Source organism: Piliocolobus tephrosceles, chromosome 13 (genome assembly GCF_002776525.5).
Source record: "Piliocolobus tephrosceles isolate RC106 chromosome 13, ASM277652v3, whole genome shotgun sequence".
Lineage (NCBI taxonomy): Eukaryota > Metazoa > Chordata > Mammalia > Primates > Cercopithecidae > Piliocolobus > Piliocolobus tephrosceles.
Window position 1 is genome coordinate 103691147 of NC_045446.1, and position 16327 is coordinate 103707473.

General features: G+C 42.3%; 1 protein-coding gene across 1 annotated transcript in view; it reads left to right on the top strand.

Annotated features, from left to right (window-relative positions):
* HTR3B (5-hydroxytryptamine receptor 3B) overlaps positions 1-16327 on the top strand; it is a 39405-nt gene that overhangs the window by 15521 nt on the left and 7557 nt on the right. Inside the window, exons 3-6 of the mRNA XM_023208053.1 lie at positions 8954-8998; positions 9329-9438; positions 9865-10034; positions 10520-10677. Coding sequence (XP_023063821.1) covers positions 8954-8998; positions 9329-9438; positions 9865-10034; positions 10520-10677 — 483 coding nt within the window. The remainder of the gene's footprint in view (positions 1-8953; positions 8999-9328; positions 9439-9864; positions 10035-10519; positions 10678-16327) is intronic.

Sequence of the window (16327 nt, forward strand, 5' to 3'; positions counted from 1 at the left end):
TTTCTTTTCTTTTCTTTTCTTTTCTTTTCTTTTCTTTTCTTTTCTTTCTCTCTCTCTCTCTCTCTCTTTCTTTCTTTCGAGATGGGGACTCACTCTATCACCCAGGCTGGAGTACAGTGCTGTGATCTGGGCGCACTGCAACCTCCCAGACTCAGGTGATCCTCCCACCTCAGCCTCCCAAGTAGCTGGTACTATAGGTGTAGACCACCATACCGGGCTAATTTTGTATTTTTTGTAGAGACTTGATTTGGTCATGTTGCCCAGGCTGGTCTCGAACTCCTGGCCTCAAGTGATCCATCTACCTTGGCCTCCCAAAGTGCCAGGATTACAGACATGAGCCACTGGGCCCAGCCAGGTCTGTGTCTTTCTTAATGCACACAGTTATTTGTTAAAATGTTAAAATGTGCCCTAATGTAGTGTACGCTACTTGAGGGAAGGACTTTCTTACTCATATTCATATTTTCCATAACATGCAGCACTGTGTATTTGATTTCCAAGACATTCAATTGATACTTGTCCAATGAATGAATGAATTAAAAAATACAAGGATCAATTCTAGGATTGTCTTTACAAATGGCTACTCTAAAAATGCTTGGCAAATGTCTCTATTGCATGTAGGTGGGATAAGCCTAAAGTTAGTTCCAGAGGCAGGGACAGTTCTGAAGGACTTGATAAAAATCACTCACAGATTCTGCACAGACAAGGACACTCCCAATGTGAATAGATAACTTGTTGGATGCATCTGCCAGCGTCTGAACTGCTGGCAACTTTTGTTTGGAATGAAGAGCTTTCAGCCCAGCACTGCACCTCCATTATAATGTTTTGCCTCCTGTTTTGTTTATATAAAAGACTACAGTCTTGTCTTAGAATTTCTGGGTATTATGAGTACCTTAGGGAAATCTGATTATAGAGATAATCTACTCAACAGTGAAGAGTTTCAATTTGTTTCTATTGAGTTTTGTCAATTCCGAATCCCAGATACCTTTGTATTCCAGTCCATTGACTAGAGCCTCCCAGCCAGACGTTGAGGCATCTGTTTCTATAGTCTCCGGAACTGGAAAAGATAAATAAGAATGTAGGGGAATTATCTGTATATTTGCTAACCACCAATTTAGATCTAAATAGACTCCCTCTGTTAGGAAGACTAATGAATTCCAATTCTCTGAAATATCCTTTGCTTTTAACAAGCAAGATGGAAGGTATCTAAAGAAAAAAAACGGGGCGAGATACACAGAGGGAAAAGCTGTGAATAATGCCACCAGAGAACCAATTATGTTCACCAGCTGGCATTGAGAAACTTGTTTCCTTTGACAAAAAAAGATTTTAGTTTTAGCCTCAAAATACTTTTTGACATTGTGTTCTTCAGGGCTGAATGACGAATCCTCCCAAACACCCCCATAAAATGTTAGAAAAAAATTCTTAACATCATTGTTATATGTAATGTGGCAAAGCAATGGGCAAGAAGTGAAAAACAAGCTAAAGCATCAATATGGCAGTTAAGAAGAATCAACTGGATAAAATGATAGTGAAATGAAACATGAAAACAGAGACCCTCCTCCCAGCCATATAACTGAATCACTGAGACACATTCACGGGGTATGACAGTAATAAACAAACTGGTAAGAACTTTGAAGAGACGTAAAAATGTATTTCTTTTGAAAGCATAGTCAACTACTATATATCTCAGTGATATAAACTGCATTTTGAACTTTTCTTTCTATTTGTGGGGAACCTCATTGATTGCAACCAAGCCTAGAATGGAACCTTTTGTGCTTTAGTGGGTGAGACATAATCTGTTTCATGATTTCTCAGTTGGTAAAATTTGCAAAGAAAGCTGGGCACGGTGGCTCACACCTGTAATTCAAGCACTTTGGGAGGCCAAGGTGGGGGAACTGCTTGAGTCCAGGAACTTGAGACCAACCTGCGCAACATAGCACCACCCTGTCTCTACAAAAATTAATAATAATACATTAATTAGTTGGGCATGGTGTTGCACATCTGTGGTCCCAGCTACTTGGGAGGCTGAAATGGGAGGATCACTTAGGCCTGGGAGGTTGAGGCTGCAGTGAGCCATGATTGTGCCACTGCACCCTGGCTTGGGCAACAAAGCAAGACCTTGACTCAAAAAAAAAAAAAAAAAAAAAAAGCCAGGAAGTGGTGTCACCTAATCCTGAGCTCTCATCAGAGGCTTTTGTTTTTAGCCACCAGAACTCCCATTGAGCCAGTCTTGTCTGGGAGTCCCCTCTGGTCCATCTGGTCCAAGCTGTTCCTTGGGGAAATACTTGTGAATTCAAGGTTTTCACTTTTTATACTACTTTAAAACGTGCCTTTCCCAAGTATCTATTTAAATTCCATAAATATCTGTAGAGCAAGTTCACTCAGACCAGGCCTTGTTGAACCACTAAAGCAGGGTGACTACGTATATATGTGCTCCTAATGCCTTCTCTTTCTCAAAGAGAAAGAATAATGCTTATTTGGTAGTATTATTCTTGATTTGCTTTCTTGATTATAAAAAGGGGAAATTTAAAAAAGTTTCTTGTTTCTCTTTCAAATGATGCCACCTGGCGCAGAGCCACCGTGTAGTCTGTGTACTGCACAATTCCACGTGTGCCATCAACATGGACAACAGTATCAGTGGTGCCTTCTGACTCCCTACCCAGTCTGAATTCTCCAGAGTAGTACATAGTCTTGACCCTGTGCACAAAGAAAATAGACTTTTATGTGGCTAGATAATTGGACAATTAATTTCTTTTTTTGTTTGTTTGTTTTTGAAACGGGGCCTGGCTCTGTAGCCCAGGCTGTGGAGTGCAGTAGCCGGATCTTGGCTCACTGCAAGCTCCGACTCTCAGGTTCACGCCTTTCTCCTGCCTCAGCCTCCCAAGTAGCTGGGACTACAGGCGCCCACCACCATGCCTGGCTAATCTTTTTGTATTTTTAGTAGAGACAGGGTTTCACCATCTTCACCAGGATGGTCTCCATCTCCTGACCTCGTGATCTGCCCACCTCGGCCTCTGAAAGTGTTGGAATTACAGGTGTGAGCCACTGCGCCTGGCCATTTAATTTCTTATACCCAGCTTTGGGGAGGAAAACAGAGCTGTTAGTTGATTCCATGCCATCAACTTCCTAAACACTTTTATGTACTGAAATTTGGTATTGTATTAAATATTACAGAAATACAAATGTTACCTAAGTGACTCTTGAGCTTTGAACGTAAATCAGCAAGGGAAATGTTTTACAATTTTTTTTTTTTGGGGGGGGGCAGGCTCGTTCTGTCACCCAGGCTGGAGTATAGTGGCGCCACCTCGGCTCACTGCAACCTCTGCCTCCCGGGTTCAAACGATTGTTCTGCCTCAGCCTCCCAAGTAGCTGGGATTACAGGCTCCCACCACCATGCCCAGCTAATTTTTATATTTTTAGTAGAGAAGGGGTTTCACCATGTTGGCCAGGCTGGTCTTACACATTTTATTTCCTATTTCTTCATCTTGTGTTTTTTCATCCTTTTATTCTCTTTTAAGGATGCAGTTTTTAGTGATGGATTATACATGGAAAGAAATGAAAAAAAAAAATGAGTTCAAGGAGAGTTCTTTAATAGTATGCATCAGCCTTCTTATAAATTTACCGGAAATGTCTTCAAAAATGGTTGCCCTTTTCTTTATTAAACATTTTTTAAAATAGCAGTTTTTTTGAGATTTAATTCAACCACAAAATTCGCCAATTTAAAGTATACAATTCAGTGTTTTTTAGTACAGAGTTACACAACCATCACCACTATCTAATTTCAGAACATTTTTATCACCTCAAAAAGAAGCCCTATATCCATTAGCAGTCACACCCCACATTCCACCCCCAGCAGCCCTAGGCAAACACTCTACTTTTCGTTTCTATAGATTTGCTTGTTCTAGACATATTATGTAAGTGGAATCATACCATAAATGGTCTCTTATGACTGACTTCTTTCACTTAGCATGCTTTCAAAGTTCATACCTGTTGTCACATGCATCAGTATTTTATTACTTTTTGTTGCTGTATAATCGATGGTATGGATATATCACATTTTCTTTATCCAGTCATCAGTCGATAGATGTTTACATTGGTTTCACTTTTTAACTATCACAAATAATGCTGCTATGAATATTTTTATACAGGTTTTTTGTGTGGACTTAACGTCTTCAGTTCTCGTGGTTGTATACTTCTGAGTAGAATTGTTGCATTATATGATAAATGTATGTTTAACCTTCTGAGTAAAGACCAGACTGCTTTTCCTCTCCTCTCCTCTCCTCTCCTCTCCTCTCCTCTCCTCTCCTCTCCTCTCCTCTCCTCTCCTCTCCTCTCCTCTCCTCTCCTCTCCTCTCTTATCTGCTCTCCTCTCCTCTCTCCTCCTCTCCTCTCCTCTCCCCTCTTCTTCCCTTCTCTCCCCTCTTCTCCTCTCCTCTCCTCTCCTCTCCTCTCTTTTTGAGACTCTGTCACCCAGGCTGGAATGCAGTGGCACGATCTTGGCTCATTGCAACCTTCAGCTCCCGGGTTCAAGTGATCTCATGCCTCAGCCTCACGAGTAGCTGGGATCACAGGCGTGCGCCGCCACACCCAACTAATTTTTGTGTTTTTAGTAGAGACAGGGGTTTCACCACGTTGGCCAGCCTGGTCTCGAACTCCTGACCTCAGGTGATCTGCCTGCCTCAGCCTTCCAAAGTGCTGGGATTACAGGCGTGAGCAACCGAGCCCAGCCCAGACTGGTTTTCAAAGTGGCTGAATCACTTAATAATCCTGCCAGCAATATTTGAGGGCTCCAACTTCTCTACATCCTTGCCAACATTTGTTATTGTCTGTCTTTTTAATTTTAGCTGTCTTAGTGAGGATACAGTGGTTTCTCATCGTGGTTTCGATTTGCAGTTCCCTGGTGACTAACGATATTGAGCATCTTTTCATGTGCTTATTGGCCATTTATATATCTCCTTAGGAGAAATATATAGCCAAATCCTTTACTCACTTTGTATTATCGTTTTTACTTGTCATAAAATACACAACATAAAATTTATCATCTTGACCCTTTTTAAGCATACAGTTCAGTGGCATTGAGTACATTCACATTCTTGTGTTATCATCACCGTGATCCAGTCTCCAGGACTCCTTTGATCTTGCAAAACTGAAACTCTTTTGTTTTTTTGAGCATTCTTTCCATCTTTTATTACTGCTGAGGTTAAACATTTTCATGTGATTACTGGCCATTCATATTTCTTTGTGGGACAGCTTGTTAACTTAATAAATAATACTAATGTTTTTCCTGATTATAATGTACTTATTGTAGACATGTAGAAAATACAGAAGAATATAAGACCATAGAGGAAAAAATTAACATAATTCAAATTATAAAAACAACCATTGCTGCTAATTTTTACTTTTCTCTGCACATGTTTTCTTATAGAATTGATATTCTGGACAAATATGTTTTAGAGTATATGTTTTTCCTTTCCTTTTTTGAGACAGAGTCTCACTTTGTTGCCCAGGCTGGAGAGCAGTGGCTAAATCTCAGTTCACTACAACCGCTGCTCCTGGGTTCAAGCAGTTCTCCTGCCTCAGCCTCCCGAGTAGCTGGAATGACAGGCATGTGCCACTATGCCTGGCTATTTTTTGTATTTTTAGTAGAGACGGGGTTTCATGGGCCAGACTGTTCTTGAACTCCTGACCTCAGGTGATCCTCCCACCTCGGCCTCCCAAAGTGCTGGGATTACAAGGTGTGAGTCACCACACTCGGTCCTGTTTTCTCTTTTTTGTAAAATTTAATTTAATTAATTTTAAGTTCCAGGATACCTGTGCAGGATGTGCAGGTTTGTTACATAGGCAAACGTGTGCTATGGCTTGCTGCACCTATCAGTCCATCACCTAGGTATTAAGCCCCGCATGCATTAGCTATTTTTCCTGATGCTCTCCCTCCCCACACCCGGACCCTGACAGGCCCCAGTGTGTGTTGCTCCCCTCCCTGTGTCCTTGTGTTCTCATTGTTCAGCTCCCACTTATGAGTGAAAACACGTGGTGTTTGGTTTCCTCTTTCTATGTTAGTTTGCTGAGGATAATGGCTTCCAGCTCCATCCATGCCTCTGCAAAGGACATGATCTCATTCTTTTTTACGAATGTGTGCTATTCCATCGTATATATGTGCCACTTCTTTATCCAGTCTATCATTAATGAGCATTTGGGTTGATTCCATGTTTCTGCTATTGTGAACAGTGAAAACTGAAACTCTTTACCCATTCAATAGTAACTTTCCCTTTCTTCACAGCAGCAACTCATTCTATTTTCAGCCTCTATGAATTTTAGTACTCTAGGTACCTCATTTCAGTGGAATCAGGCAGTATTTGTCCTTCTGTGACTGGCTTATTTCACTTAGCATCATATTCTCAAGGTTCTTCCATGTCATAACATGTGTCAGAATTTCCTTCCTTTCTAAGGTTGAATAATATTCCAATTTATGTATAGTCCACATTTTGCTTATCTATTCATTTGTCAGTGGACACTTGGGTTACTTCTACCCCTTGACTATTGTGCATAATGCTGCTATGAACATATGTGTATAAATATCTGTCCAAGCCCCTGCTTTCAGTTCTCTTGGGTATGTATGTACTCAGAAGTGGAATTGCTGGATTATACGGTAATTTCATCTTTAACTTTTTAAGAAAGTGCCATACTGTGTTCCACAGCAGCCACACCATTGTACATTTCTACCAACAGTGCACAAGGGTTCCAATTTCTCCCCATCCTCACCAACACTTGTTATTTTCTGCTTTTTAAAAAACAGTAGCCATTCTAATGAGTGTGAGTTTGCATCCCATTGTGGTTTTGATGATTTGCATTTCCCTAATGATTAGTGATTGTATTAGAAAGTTCAGGCTGCCATAACAAATACCACAGACTAGGTGGCATAAAAAACAGAAATTTGTTTCTCACAGTTCTGGAGGCTGGGAGTCTAACATCAGGTTCTGGCTGATTTGGTTCTCGGTGAGAGCCCATTTTCTGACTTTCAGATGGTCACCTTTTCACCGTGTAGATGGTCACCTTTTCACATGGTAGAGAGAGATCCTTCTCTCTTCCTTTTCTTATAAAGCCACCAATCCTATGAGATTAGGGTCCTATCCCTATGACATCATTTAACCTTAATTACTCCCTATAAGCCCTGTCTCCAGACATGGACACCTTGGAAGTTAGGGTTTCAACATATGGGTTTTGGGGGGACAGTTTGGCCCATAGCAGTGACCTCGAACATCTTTTAATGTGCTTACTGGTCATTTGTATATCTACTTTAGAGAGATGTCTATTCAAGTCTCTCGCCCATTTTTATTTTTTAGAGATAGAGTCTTGCTCTGTCACCCAGGCTGGAGTGCCGTGGCACGATCTCAGCTCACTGCAAGCTCCATCTCCCGGGTTCACTCCATTCTCCTGCCTCAGCCTCCCGAGTAGCTGGGACTACAGGCACCTGCCACCACGCCTGGCTAATTTTTGTATTTTTAGTAGAGACAGGGTTTTGCTGTGTTAGCCAGGATGGTCTCAATCTCCTGACCTCGTGATCCATTTGCCTTGACCTCTCAAAGTGCTGGGATTACAGGCATGAGCCACCGCGCCCAGCCAGCCCATTTTTAAACAGGGCTGCTTGTCTTTTGTTGTCGTTGAGTTGCCGGAATGCTTTATATCCTGGATACAAGCCTCTAAGCAGATATGTGACTTGCAAATATTTTCTCCCATTCTGTGGGTTGTCTTTTTCATTTCTTGATGGTGTTCTTTAAAGCACAACAGTTTTTAATTTTGATGAAGTCTCATTTATTTCTCTTTTGTTGTCATGTCTAAAAAATCATCGCCTAATTCAAAGTCATGAAGATTTACTTACTCCTTTGGTTTCTTTTAAGAGTTTTATAGTTTAAGCTCTTACATTTGGGTGTATGATTCATTTTGAGTTAATGTTTATATACGGTGTGAGATATCCCTTTTTAAAAAATTCCTAAGAACATCAGAGTTTCAGAATGTTCTCTACTAGATTAGATATGAAAAAATTGGTGAAGAGGGTTTTTTTTTTTTTTTTTTTTTGAGACAGAGTCTCTCTCTGTCACCTAGGCTGGAGTGCAGTGGCACAAACATGGCCCACTGCAATCTTGACCTCCTGGACTCAAGCAATCCTTCCACCTCAGCCTCCCAAGTAGCTGGGACCACTAGTTGTGTGCTACCACACCTGGATAATTTTTAATTTTTTTTTTGCAGAGACAGGGCCTCATTGTGTTGCCCAGGCTGGTCTCAAAATCCAGAGCTCAGGCAATCCTCCTGTCTTGGCCTCCAAAAATGTGGGATCACAGGGATGAACCACCGTGCCCAGCCAGGAGGGTTTTTTGAATTGCTGTTTTTGGGAGTCTTTTAAAAATGTGATGGACTCACTGCAGACATGGGAAATCACATCTATTATATCATCTAAAATATGTTTCATTTATAATAAGCTCATTCAGTCTGTTTTATAAGCAGAGAAATCCAAACATACGGTAACTTAACAGGAATGGCTGCCAATAACAGTTGAGCTAACACTCATTGAGAGATTATGAATAATATCTTGATTACAAATCAAAGCTTGGTCTTGTCTTTTTAGCCCCAAATTACTAAGACTACATAACATTTTTTAGTCTGATTAATGGTAGAGTAACTAATTAGAGTGGGAAAGAGATTAGCAAATCATTCAAAATGTCAAGGGCGGGCAAAGCGCCGTTTTGTCATAGATAATATAGTAAAGCTTATAGCAACAGGTGTGCATCATAAGTAAGAACTGAGAATACCTAGGTATTGAAGAGTCTAGGTAATGTTTTTAATGTCAGCATTATTTGGTTAGACTTGATTTTCTTCTTCTGAATTGCCTTACTGCTAAATTGGCCTTTGATTTATTGACATTCTGAGATTTGGTGTGGATTTTCTTTTTGCCTTGCAGGATGCAGAGAACCAAATATTAAAGACAAGTGTATGGTACCGGGAGGTAAATAATTATGTTTCCTTTTAAATATACTGCACGCCTGATCTAGATCTGCTGCAAAATTTAGTTATTTAAGAAATAGGTATTATCTTTGTATTTCTAGTTCCTTAGATCTGCAGCAGACCTAATTTATTGTAATTCATTTAAGATGTATGGCCCTGGTTTCTGGTTGGGACTACCATCTTTAGCATTCAGATGGGAAGTCCTTTCTCCTAACGGATCGAACCAAGAGGCTGATAAGTTGGATTATTAATCCAAATGTCTCTTTAGTTCTTTACTGAGGCAGACATTGCCCCATTTTGATTAAGTTTTCTTTTTGGCTACTCCTAACAGGTCTGGAATGATGAATTTTTATCCTGGAACTCCAGCTTGTTCGATGAGATTAGAGAGATCTCCCTACCTCTAAGTGCTATCTGGGCCCCAGATATCATCATCAATGAGTTGTAAGTGTGCCAGTGTGTATTTCTGTGGGGTTTAGACTCCTTGGCATAGTCAGGCCAGTTGCTGCTTACTTTCAGTCAGTGTTGCTCATTTTTGCTTCTCAAGTTGAAGGGGAGCATGTTGTTGGGAGTATTCAGGTTAGAAGTGCCATGTGTTGATGTTGTTTAAGATACAGATCTGGTTACTAATGTTGAGGTTACTTATTATGTCTGTGTTGTTATAACAGCAAATGAGCTAACTTACAAGGTTGTCACTGAAAAGCTCATCTTTGCCAGGATGAATAATCTCATGGAAAATGCGATTGTGTTTTTGCAGGGCTAGGCTGGTCATGGACCTCATGGTCACTACCATCTCCTAATCATCCTGTCTATATTTTGAAATGACCAACGTCCTCTCTGTGACAACAAGTTCTCTTGTGTTTCGTATAGTGTGGACATTGAAAGATCCCCTGACCTTCCCTATGTTTATGTGAACTCATCTGGGACCATTGAGAACTCTAAGCCCATCCAGGTGGTCTCCGCATGCAGTTTAGACACATATGCTTTTCCATTTGATGTCCAGAATTGCAGCCTAACCTTCAAGAGCATTCTGCATACAGGTAAACCATGAGAGAAACCCATCAATGCTGGGTTGGTACACATAGGTGAAATGATATTATACTATCCTTCAGGTCTATTTTATTCTTGCAGATAATTGGCTATTTAAAAATCAGAATCTCTTCTTGCAGTTTTTTGGTTCCTGCTGTAATCCAGACCAAGTATGATGCTGTAGCCCACTGGGGTTATTTTGGAAACACAGTGTTAAGCCTCTACTGCCCTGGATAATATTATAGAAATCGCAGGCAAGCTCCATCATTCTACAGAGAGTGTATTCCAAGCTATAAATTCACAGTTTTTTTTTTTTTTTTTTTGTGACTATAAAGATTTTATTCCGCATCCCTACCCCCTAATTCAAATAAGGCCAAGGAGACTGTGCCTATGGGGGCAGGAGAAAGAGGAAGGATTCAAATTGGGAGCTGGAAAAGTGGGTGGATGTTGGCATCTCTTTCTCTCTGGGAAAGTCAATTGTTTCTGTTGTTTGCAGTGGAAGACGTAGACCTGGCCTTTCTGAGGAGCCCAGAAGATATTAAGCATGACAAAAAGGTGTTTTTGAATGACAGTGAGTGGGAACTTCTATCTGTGTCCTCCACATACAGCATCCTGCAGAGCAGCGCTGGAGGATTTGCACAGATTCAGTTTAATGTAGGTTCTTTACTACCTGTCCCTGTTGCCCGCTTCTCCACAGCCTTTGGCCTTCTCCCTTGGGCCGAGGAATTTCTGCTCTATTGCACGTTCTCATTCATGATCACCCAAGAACAGGGACTTCAGTGGGCTCTGAGCATCCACTCACATTCCAGCATTTCACACAACAGAGGTTCAGTGGGAGATGCTGGGCCCCTCTGGAAGATAACAGACACCAGAGGCCTGAAGCATGCCCTGCAGCAGGAATCCTCCAATCTTTCCACACATACTCACATGATGGCTTCTAATTGCTACTCAGAAAAAACACAGACAAACCCACACACAACAACAACAACAATTTGGGAAGACTTTCTCATCAACATTATTGTCCTATTTTTTTATTGAGTAAATTATCAACTAATTCCAGATGCAGATGCCTAATATGAAAATATTATTAACTTGAATATCTTACAGGATTAGCCAATAAGACCCACAGAGACCACTGGTAACTTCTGGATCAGAGGGAACAATTAACCCCTCAAAAGTATGATGGGAACCCACACTCCTCCAGGGCATCCCTGGGAATGCCCTTGGCTGCATTGTTCATAGGGAAATTTGTCTGCCATGAAACTGGGGGATGGTGGGATACAGGACAGTGAAGCCTGCTGATTTGTACTCCAGAGGCAGCCATTCTCCTTTCTTTGGCCCCCTGGGAAACTGTTTTGACATGTGGTCTGCAGCAATTTCACACAACTGGTAAACTACATCATTAGTATTCAGCAGTGCATTCTTCTTTTCTGCAAAAAGTCAGCTAGTGGTGGTGGTAGTGAGGGGATGGTGGTCCTTCCTGCCCTCACGTAATGGATTCGGTTGAAAAATAGAAACCACAGGCAGGTCAGGACTGCACTCAAGATGAATTATCCTAAAAACATACCTTTGGAATAAGAAGGAAAATTTAGACTAGACTAAGGTGCTCTGGTACAATGGATATGCCAGGGGGTGGTGATGAAATAAACTATCATTCACCGAGTGCGGTGGCTTATGCCTGTAATACCAGAACTTTGGGAGGCCAAGCGGGGTGGATCATTTGAGGTCAGGAGTTCCAGCGAGTCTGGACAACATGGCATAACCCCATCTTTACTAAAAATACCAAAACTTGCTGGGCGTAGTGGTGTGCACCTGTAATCCCAGCTACTCAGGAGGCTGAGGCATGAGAATCGCTTGAACCCGGGAGGTGGAGGTTGCAGTGAGCCAAGATCATACCACTGCACTCCAGCCTGGGTGACAGAGGGAGACTCTGTCAAAAAAACAAAGAAAGGAAGGAAGGAAGGAAGGAGAGGAAGGAAGGAAGGAAGGAAGGAAGGAAGGAAGGAAGAGAGAGAGAGAAAAAGAAAGAAAGAAAGGAAGGAAGAAAGAAAAGAAAAGAAAGAAAGGAGGGAGGGAGGGAAGAAGGAAGGAAGAAAGGAAGGAAGGAAGGAAGGAAGGAAGGAACTATTACTGAGGTTACAGGTATCCCTCAATTGGTTAAAGGTGTACACAGCTTTCCAGCAAAGCTCTTGTTAAGTCTGGGCCTCTTAGACACAGCTGTGGTTTGAACCTGACTGATGTATAATGCTGGCTAGTAGCTAATCGCAACTCATACCCTCCTGATGGTGGGCTTTGGGTTCTTGCCTAGAATTCTGCTCGGTTTTAAGCAAAGCTTGCAATGTGGGCTGTTTGTCCACTTTTCTTGTGAGGAAAAGGGAAGGAAAGCAAGCAAGCTTTTTTTTTTTTTTCTTTTTTAAATTTCAATGAGTTTCCTGGCTAAGAGTAAACACCTCATTAATTTTAAAGATATCAGCCCGCAAACATTATTAATGCAGCCCGAATAATGGAGAGCATTAAAGCAAAATGTGAAGGAGTAGCACATGCAAGGTGGAACATAGTCACCTACCAAGCACTCCTGAGAACACTGCACACACCATTACCTACACTGCACGGAGGAGACAAACACAGGCAAGAGATGGGGCAGGTAAACAAGGGCGTGAGCTTGCATGCACAGGCACACATGTGCATACACACACACTCTCTCTCTCTCTCCATAGAGCAGCTATTATTTGTAGTTACATGTCACCCTCCTTCACCCTAAATGCTAATTCGTCAACAGCAACTAAAGGTTTTCTATATACTATCTCCATTTTAATTATGATGAACAGAGACAGTGAGAAGATTGTTTAATGGAGGGGAGGCTTCCCTGGATCTCAGAGCCATGGTCCAGTTCCTCTGCTCTCCTCACTGCCATCCTTCCCTGCTGGGTGCGTGTTGAAGTGGAAGTGTGCTGGAGGCAGGTGCAATTTGATTTCATGCTCTTGGAACTTTTCCATGGGTCCTTCTGCCCTGGGGGTGGACGTGGGTTATCTAGCAGGGCTGGCTTCCACCCTGGTCCTCAGGAGCAGAGTAGGGAGAGAATCCGGAGTAGAGTCACAGATCATATTTGGCGGTGCAGGAAGCCAGACTCAGGAGCAATTCTGCAGCTTCAGAAAGACTAAAAGTGGATTCAGTGACGATCAGTTTTCTGCCTGCCAACCTCGCTCAGCCTCCATGCATTTCTGCTCTGTGCACAGCGCCTAGGCTCATTCTCTTACTCCATACTGGACATCCCACTCTGAATTTAGCAACCAAGGCACCTGGGTTTCCTTCAACAGCCATTGACCAGTGATGTGAAATTCAGAGCCTGATTCTATTATGCCAACACTGGGCCTGCCAGGGTCCTGACAGCAAAGGACCATCTCCTCTTAATCTACTTGCCGACTGTGTCTCAGTCCAGGTTGCTCAGCAGGAGGTTGGGGACAGGTAGGGAAGGCAAGAGAAGCAATAATCTATTCTAAATTCATCCTTACCCTTGGCCTGAGGTACACTGCTGCCATTTATCCTAAATCAAGTGCTCCAGATGCCCTGTGAGTTTCAGCTAATGTGCAATCATAGCTGCCGACTCTGGGACACAAATTGTTTATCAGAAGACACCACGGATGCTTTGGAGTCGGGCTGCGTTCCACAGGGGGCCCAGAGCACAGGCACTTCTCCCTCCAAAGACGTCTGTGCACAGCCTGGGACCCGGTCCAGCAGCCATGGGAGGGGAGGTTTCCTCCAATATATTATTGGAGGTGCTGGTTCCCAGAAACAGCAGGGTGAGCATTTGATTTTGCATGGCAGTGGTTTTTTTTTTCTTTAAAGAATGAGGGTAGAAGTGGGAGGAGGTAGGAATACAATTTAGGAACTCGTGTTGGATGGAAAAGGGTGGACAGCTGTGGAAACTAAACCGAGCCCAACCACAGATATCCTCACACCAAGTAAAGTGTTTATTTGGGTAGGAATTGGGGTGCCCACAGGGTGTCCTAGAAAATGCAAAGGGGCATTTGGGAAAGAAATGCCTTTATCCTCTTTTTCTGTTATAATTTTTTTCTAGATTAGGTGGAGTAACTTTGTTGAGATACTTATTGAATGCAGCTCATAAACTTGATAGAAGATCAAGATCCCTCTAAGCGCCAGCAGATCGAGAGAGAGAGAGAGAGAGAGAGAGAGAAAGAATTTAGAGCCCCAGATATCCTTTCTGGGTCACTCAAGTGATTTGGGACTCACGGACTGACTTTCTGCTCATCCAGTGCAACTCATAGTCTAGATCCAAGAAACTCTGACTCCGGTGCTTAAATGGCAGCAACTTTCTGAGTTAGGAATGCTGGGAGGGGCTTTGGAGAGGAGGAAAATGGGCTTCTGTATGAAGCAGAGTCTGGGCGTCAAAATTCCAACTATGTCATAAAGACGGTCATGCAAAATTGAGTACTGGTGGGGTCTACCATCAAGGAGGCAATTAGAGGCTAACCTTGGGGCCTATTCCATCTCCAAGGAGCTCTCCACACACACATTCTGAATTAGATTGATCTCTTTCATTAACATCAATAGGCTCCAAATACCTTTGTGTACTTATTATTACCTGGCTTTAATGGATAATGAAATTGTGGCATAATATTGCTAACACCTGAAGGGTGTCTAATGGGGAACATGGACTGAAACTAAAGTGCTTTTTCTTCCCTTTCTGTGGAATTTAAAGGCACCAGCTCCTTTAGTCCATTAGAAATGGTGGGCTGTGGGTAGGGGCAGTTTTGCAGACAGCAGTGTCTCACTGAGCAGGTGACATGCCTTCTACTCAGCAGAAGCAGGAGTCACTGCTTCTTGCATGATCTGCAGAGAGGTCACCCTCAGAAAGACTGATCTCAAGAGGATAGCTCCCATTCGGGCTAACTCCACATTTCCATTATATTGGAAGTAAAAGTAGCACTACTACCAGACTCCAATACAATTCCATGAACATCTTTCGGGTTCTTACCATGTGCCAGGCTCCATGGTGAACACTTAGGACATAATGATGAATAAATGAAGGCTCCTGACATCTATCACAGATCCCCAAAATCTGCCCAGGGAGACACAATAGCAATATCCACAAAGCTGAGCACTTACTCTACGCCAAGCACCATTTTAAGAGTTTGTATCTATAATCCTCACATCCCTAGGAGATGGGTGCTCCAAGTATCTGCATTTTTACAAATAAATGAATTGAGGTGCAGAGAAGTTAAGTAACTTACAGGAGGCTGCAAAGTGACTGGTGGAGCCTGGACTTGAACCCAGGCAACTTGACTCCAGAAACTATGTGCCTAATCCTATATCATGCTGACACATGATATAACTAAGGGCAGAGCAGCATATTCTGGTCCATTCTTTGCCATTCGCCCACTGTGAATTACTTGGCAAGTCATGTGTATTAGTGTCACGAGGCTGCCATAACAAAGTAGCCCAAATTGGGTGACTCAAAACAACAGAAATTCATCTTCTTGCAGTTCTGCAGGCTGTAAATCTGAAATCAACACTTGGGCAGGGTTGGTTCCTTGTGGGCATTCTGAGGGAGAATCTGCACCTTGCCTCTCCTCTGGCCCTCGGTGGTTGCCAGGAACCCTTGGTGTTCCTTGGCTGGCAGATGCATTGCTCCCATTTCTGCCTCCATCTTCACATGGCCTTCTCCACGTGTGTCTCTTCTCTTTTTATCAGAACTCCAGTCACATTGGATTGAGGGCCCACTCTAGTATGACCTCATCCTGCTCTAGTACATCTCCAATGATCTCATTTCCAAATAAGGCTACATTCTGAGGCTCCAGGAAAGACATGAATTTTTAGGGGCCCTTTTCAACCTAGTAGAGTCTGCAACCCAAAATTCACTTCTGCTCCACGTACAAATACATTCAGCCCCATCCCAACATCCCCCAAAGTTTAACCCAGCATCATTCCAGTGTCAACTCTAAGTCCAAAATATCATCTAGCTATAAACTCAAAAAGTCCCAAATCTCATTGTTTAAATGATCTAAAGCAGGTATGGACCCTGACTATGATCCATTCTGAGGCAAATTTTCTCTCCCGAACAGACTCATGAAACAATCACCAGAATCTGCTTCCTGATCCTACAAGACGGGATAAGGGCAGGGAACTGTCTTATTAATGGTACTAACTTCAGTATTTAGGATAGTACCAGACAACCTCTTCATGCTCAATTAATGTTTATTGAACAAAGGAATAAAGGGCTCTGATTATCCAATGAGATAATAAAAACAAAAAATTTCTGATTACTAGAGTTTCTTTAGGCTAC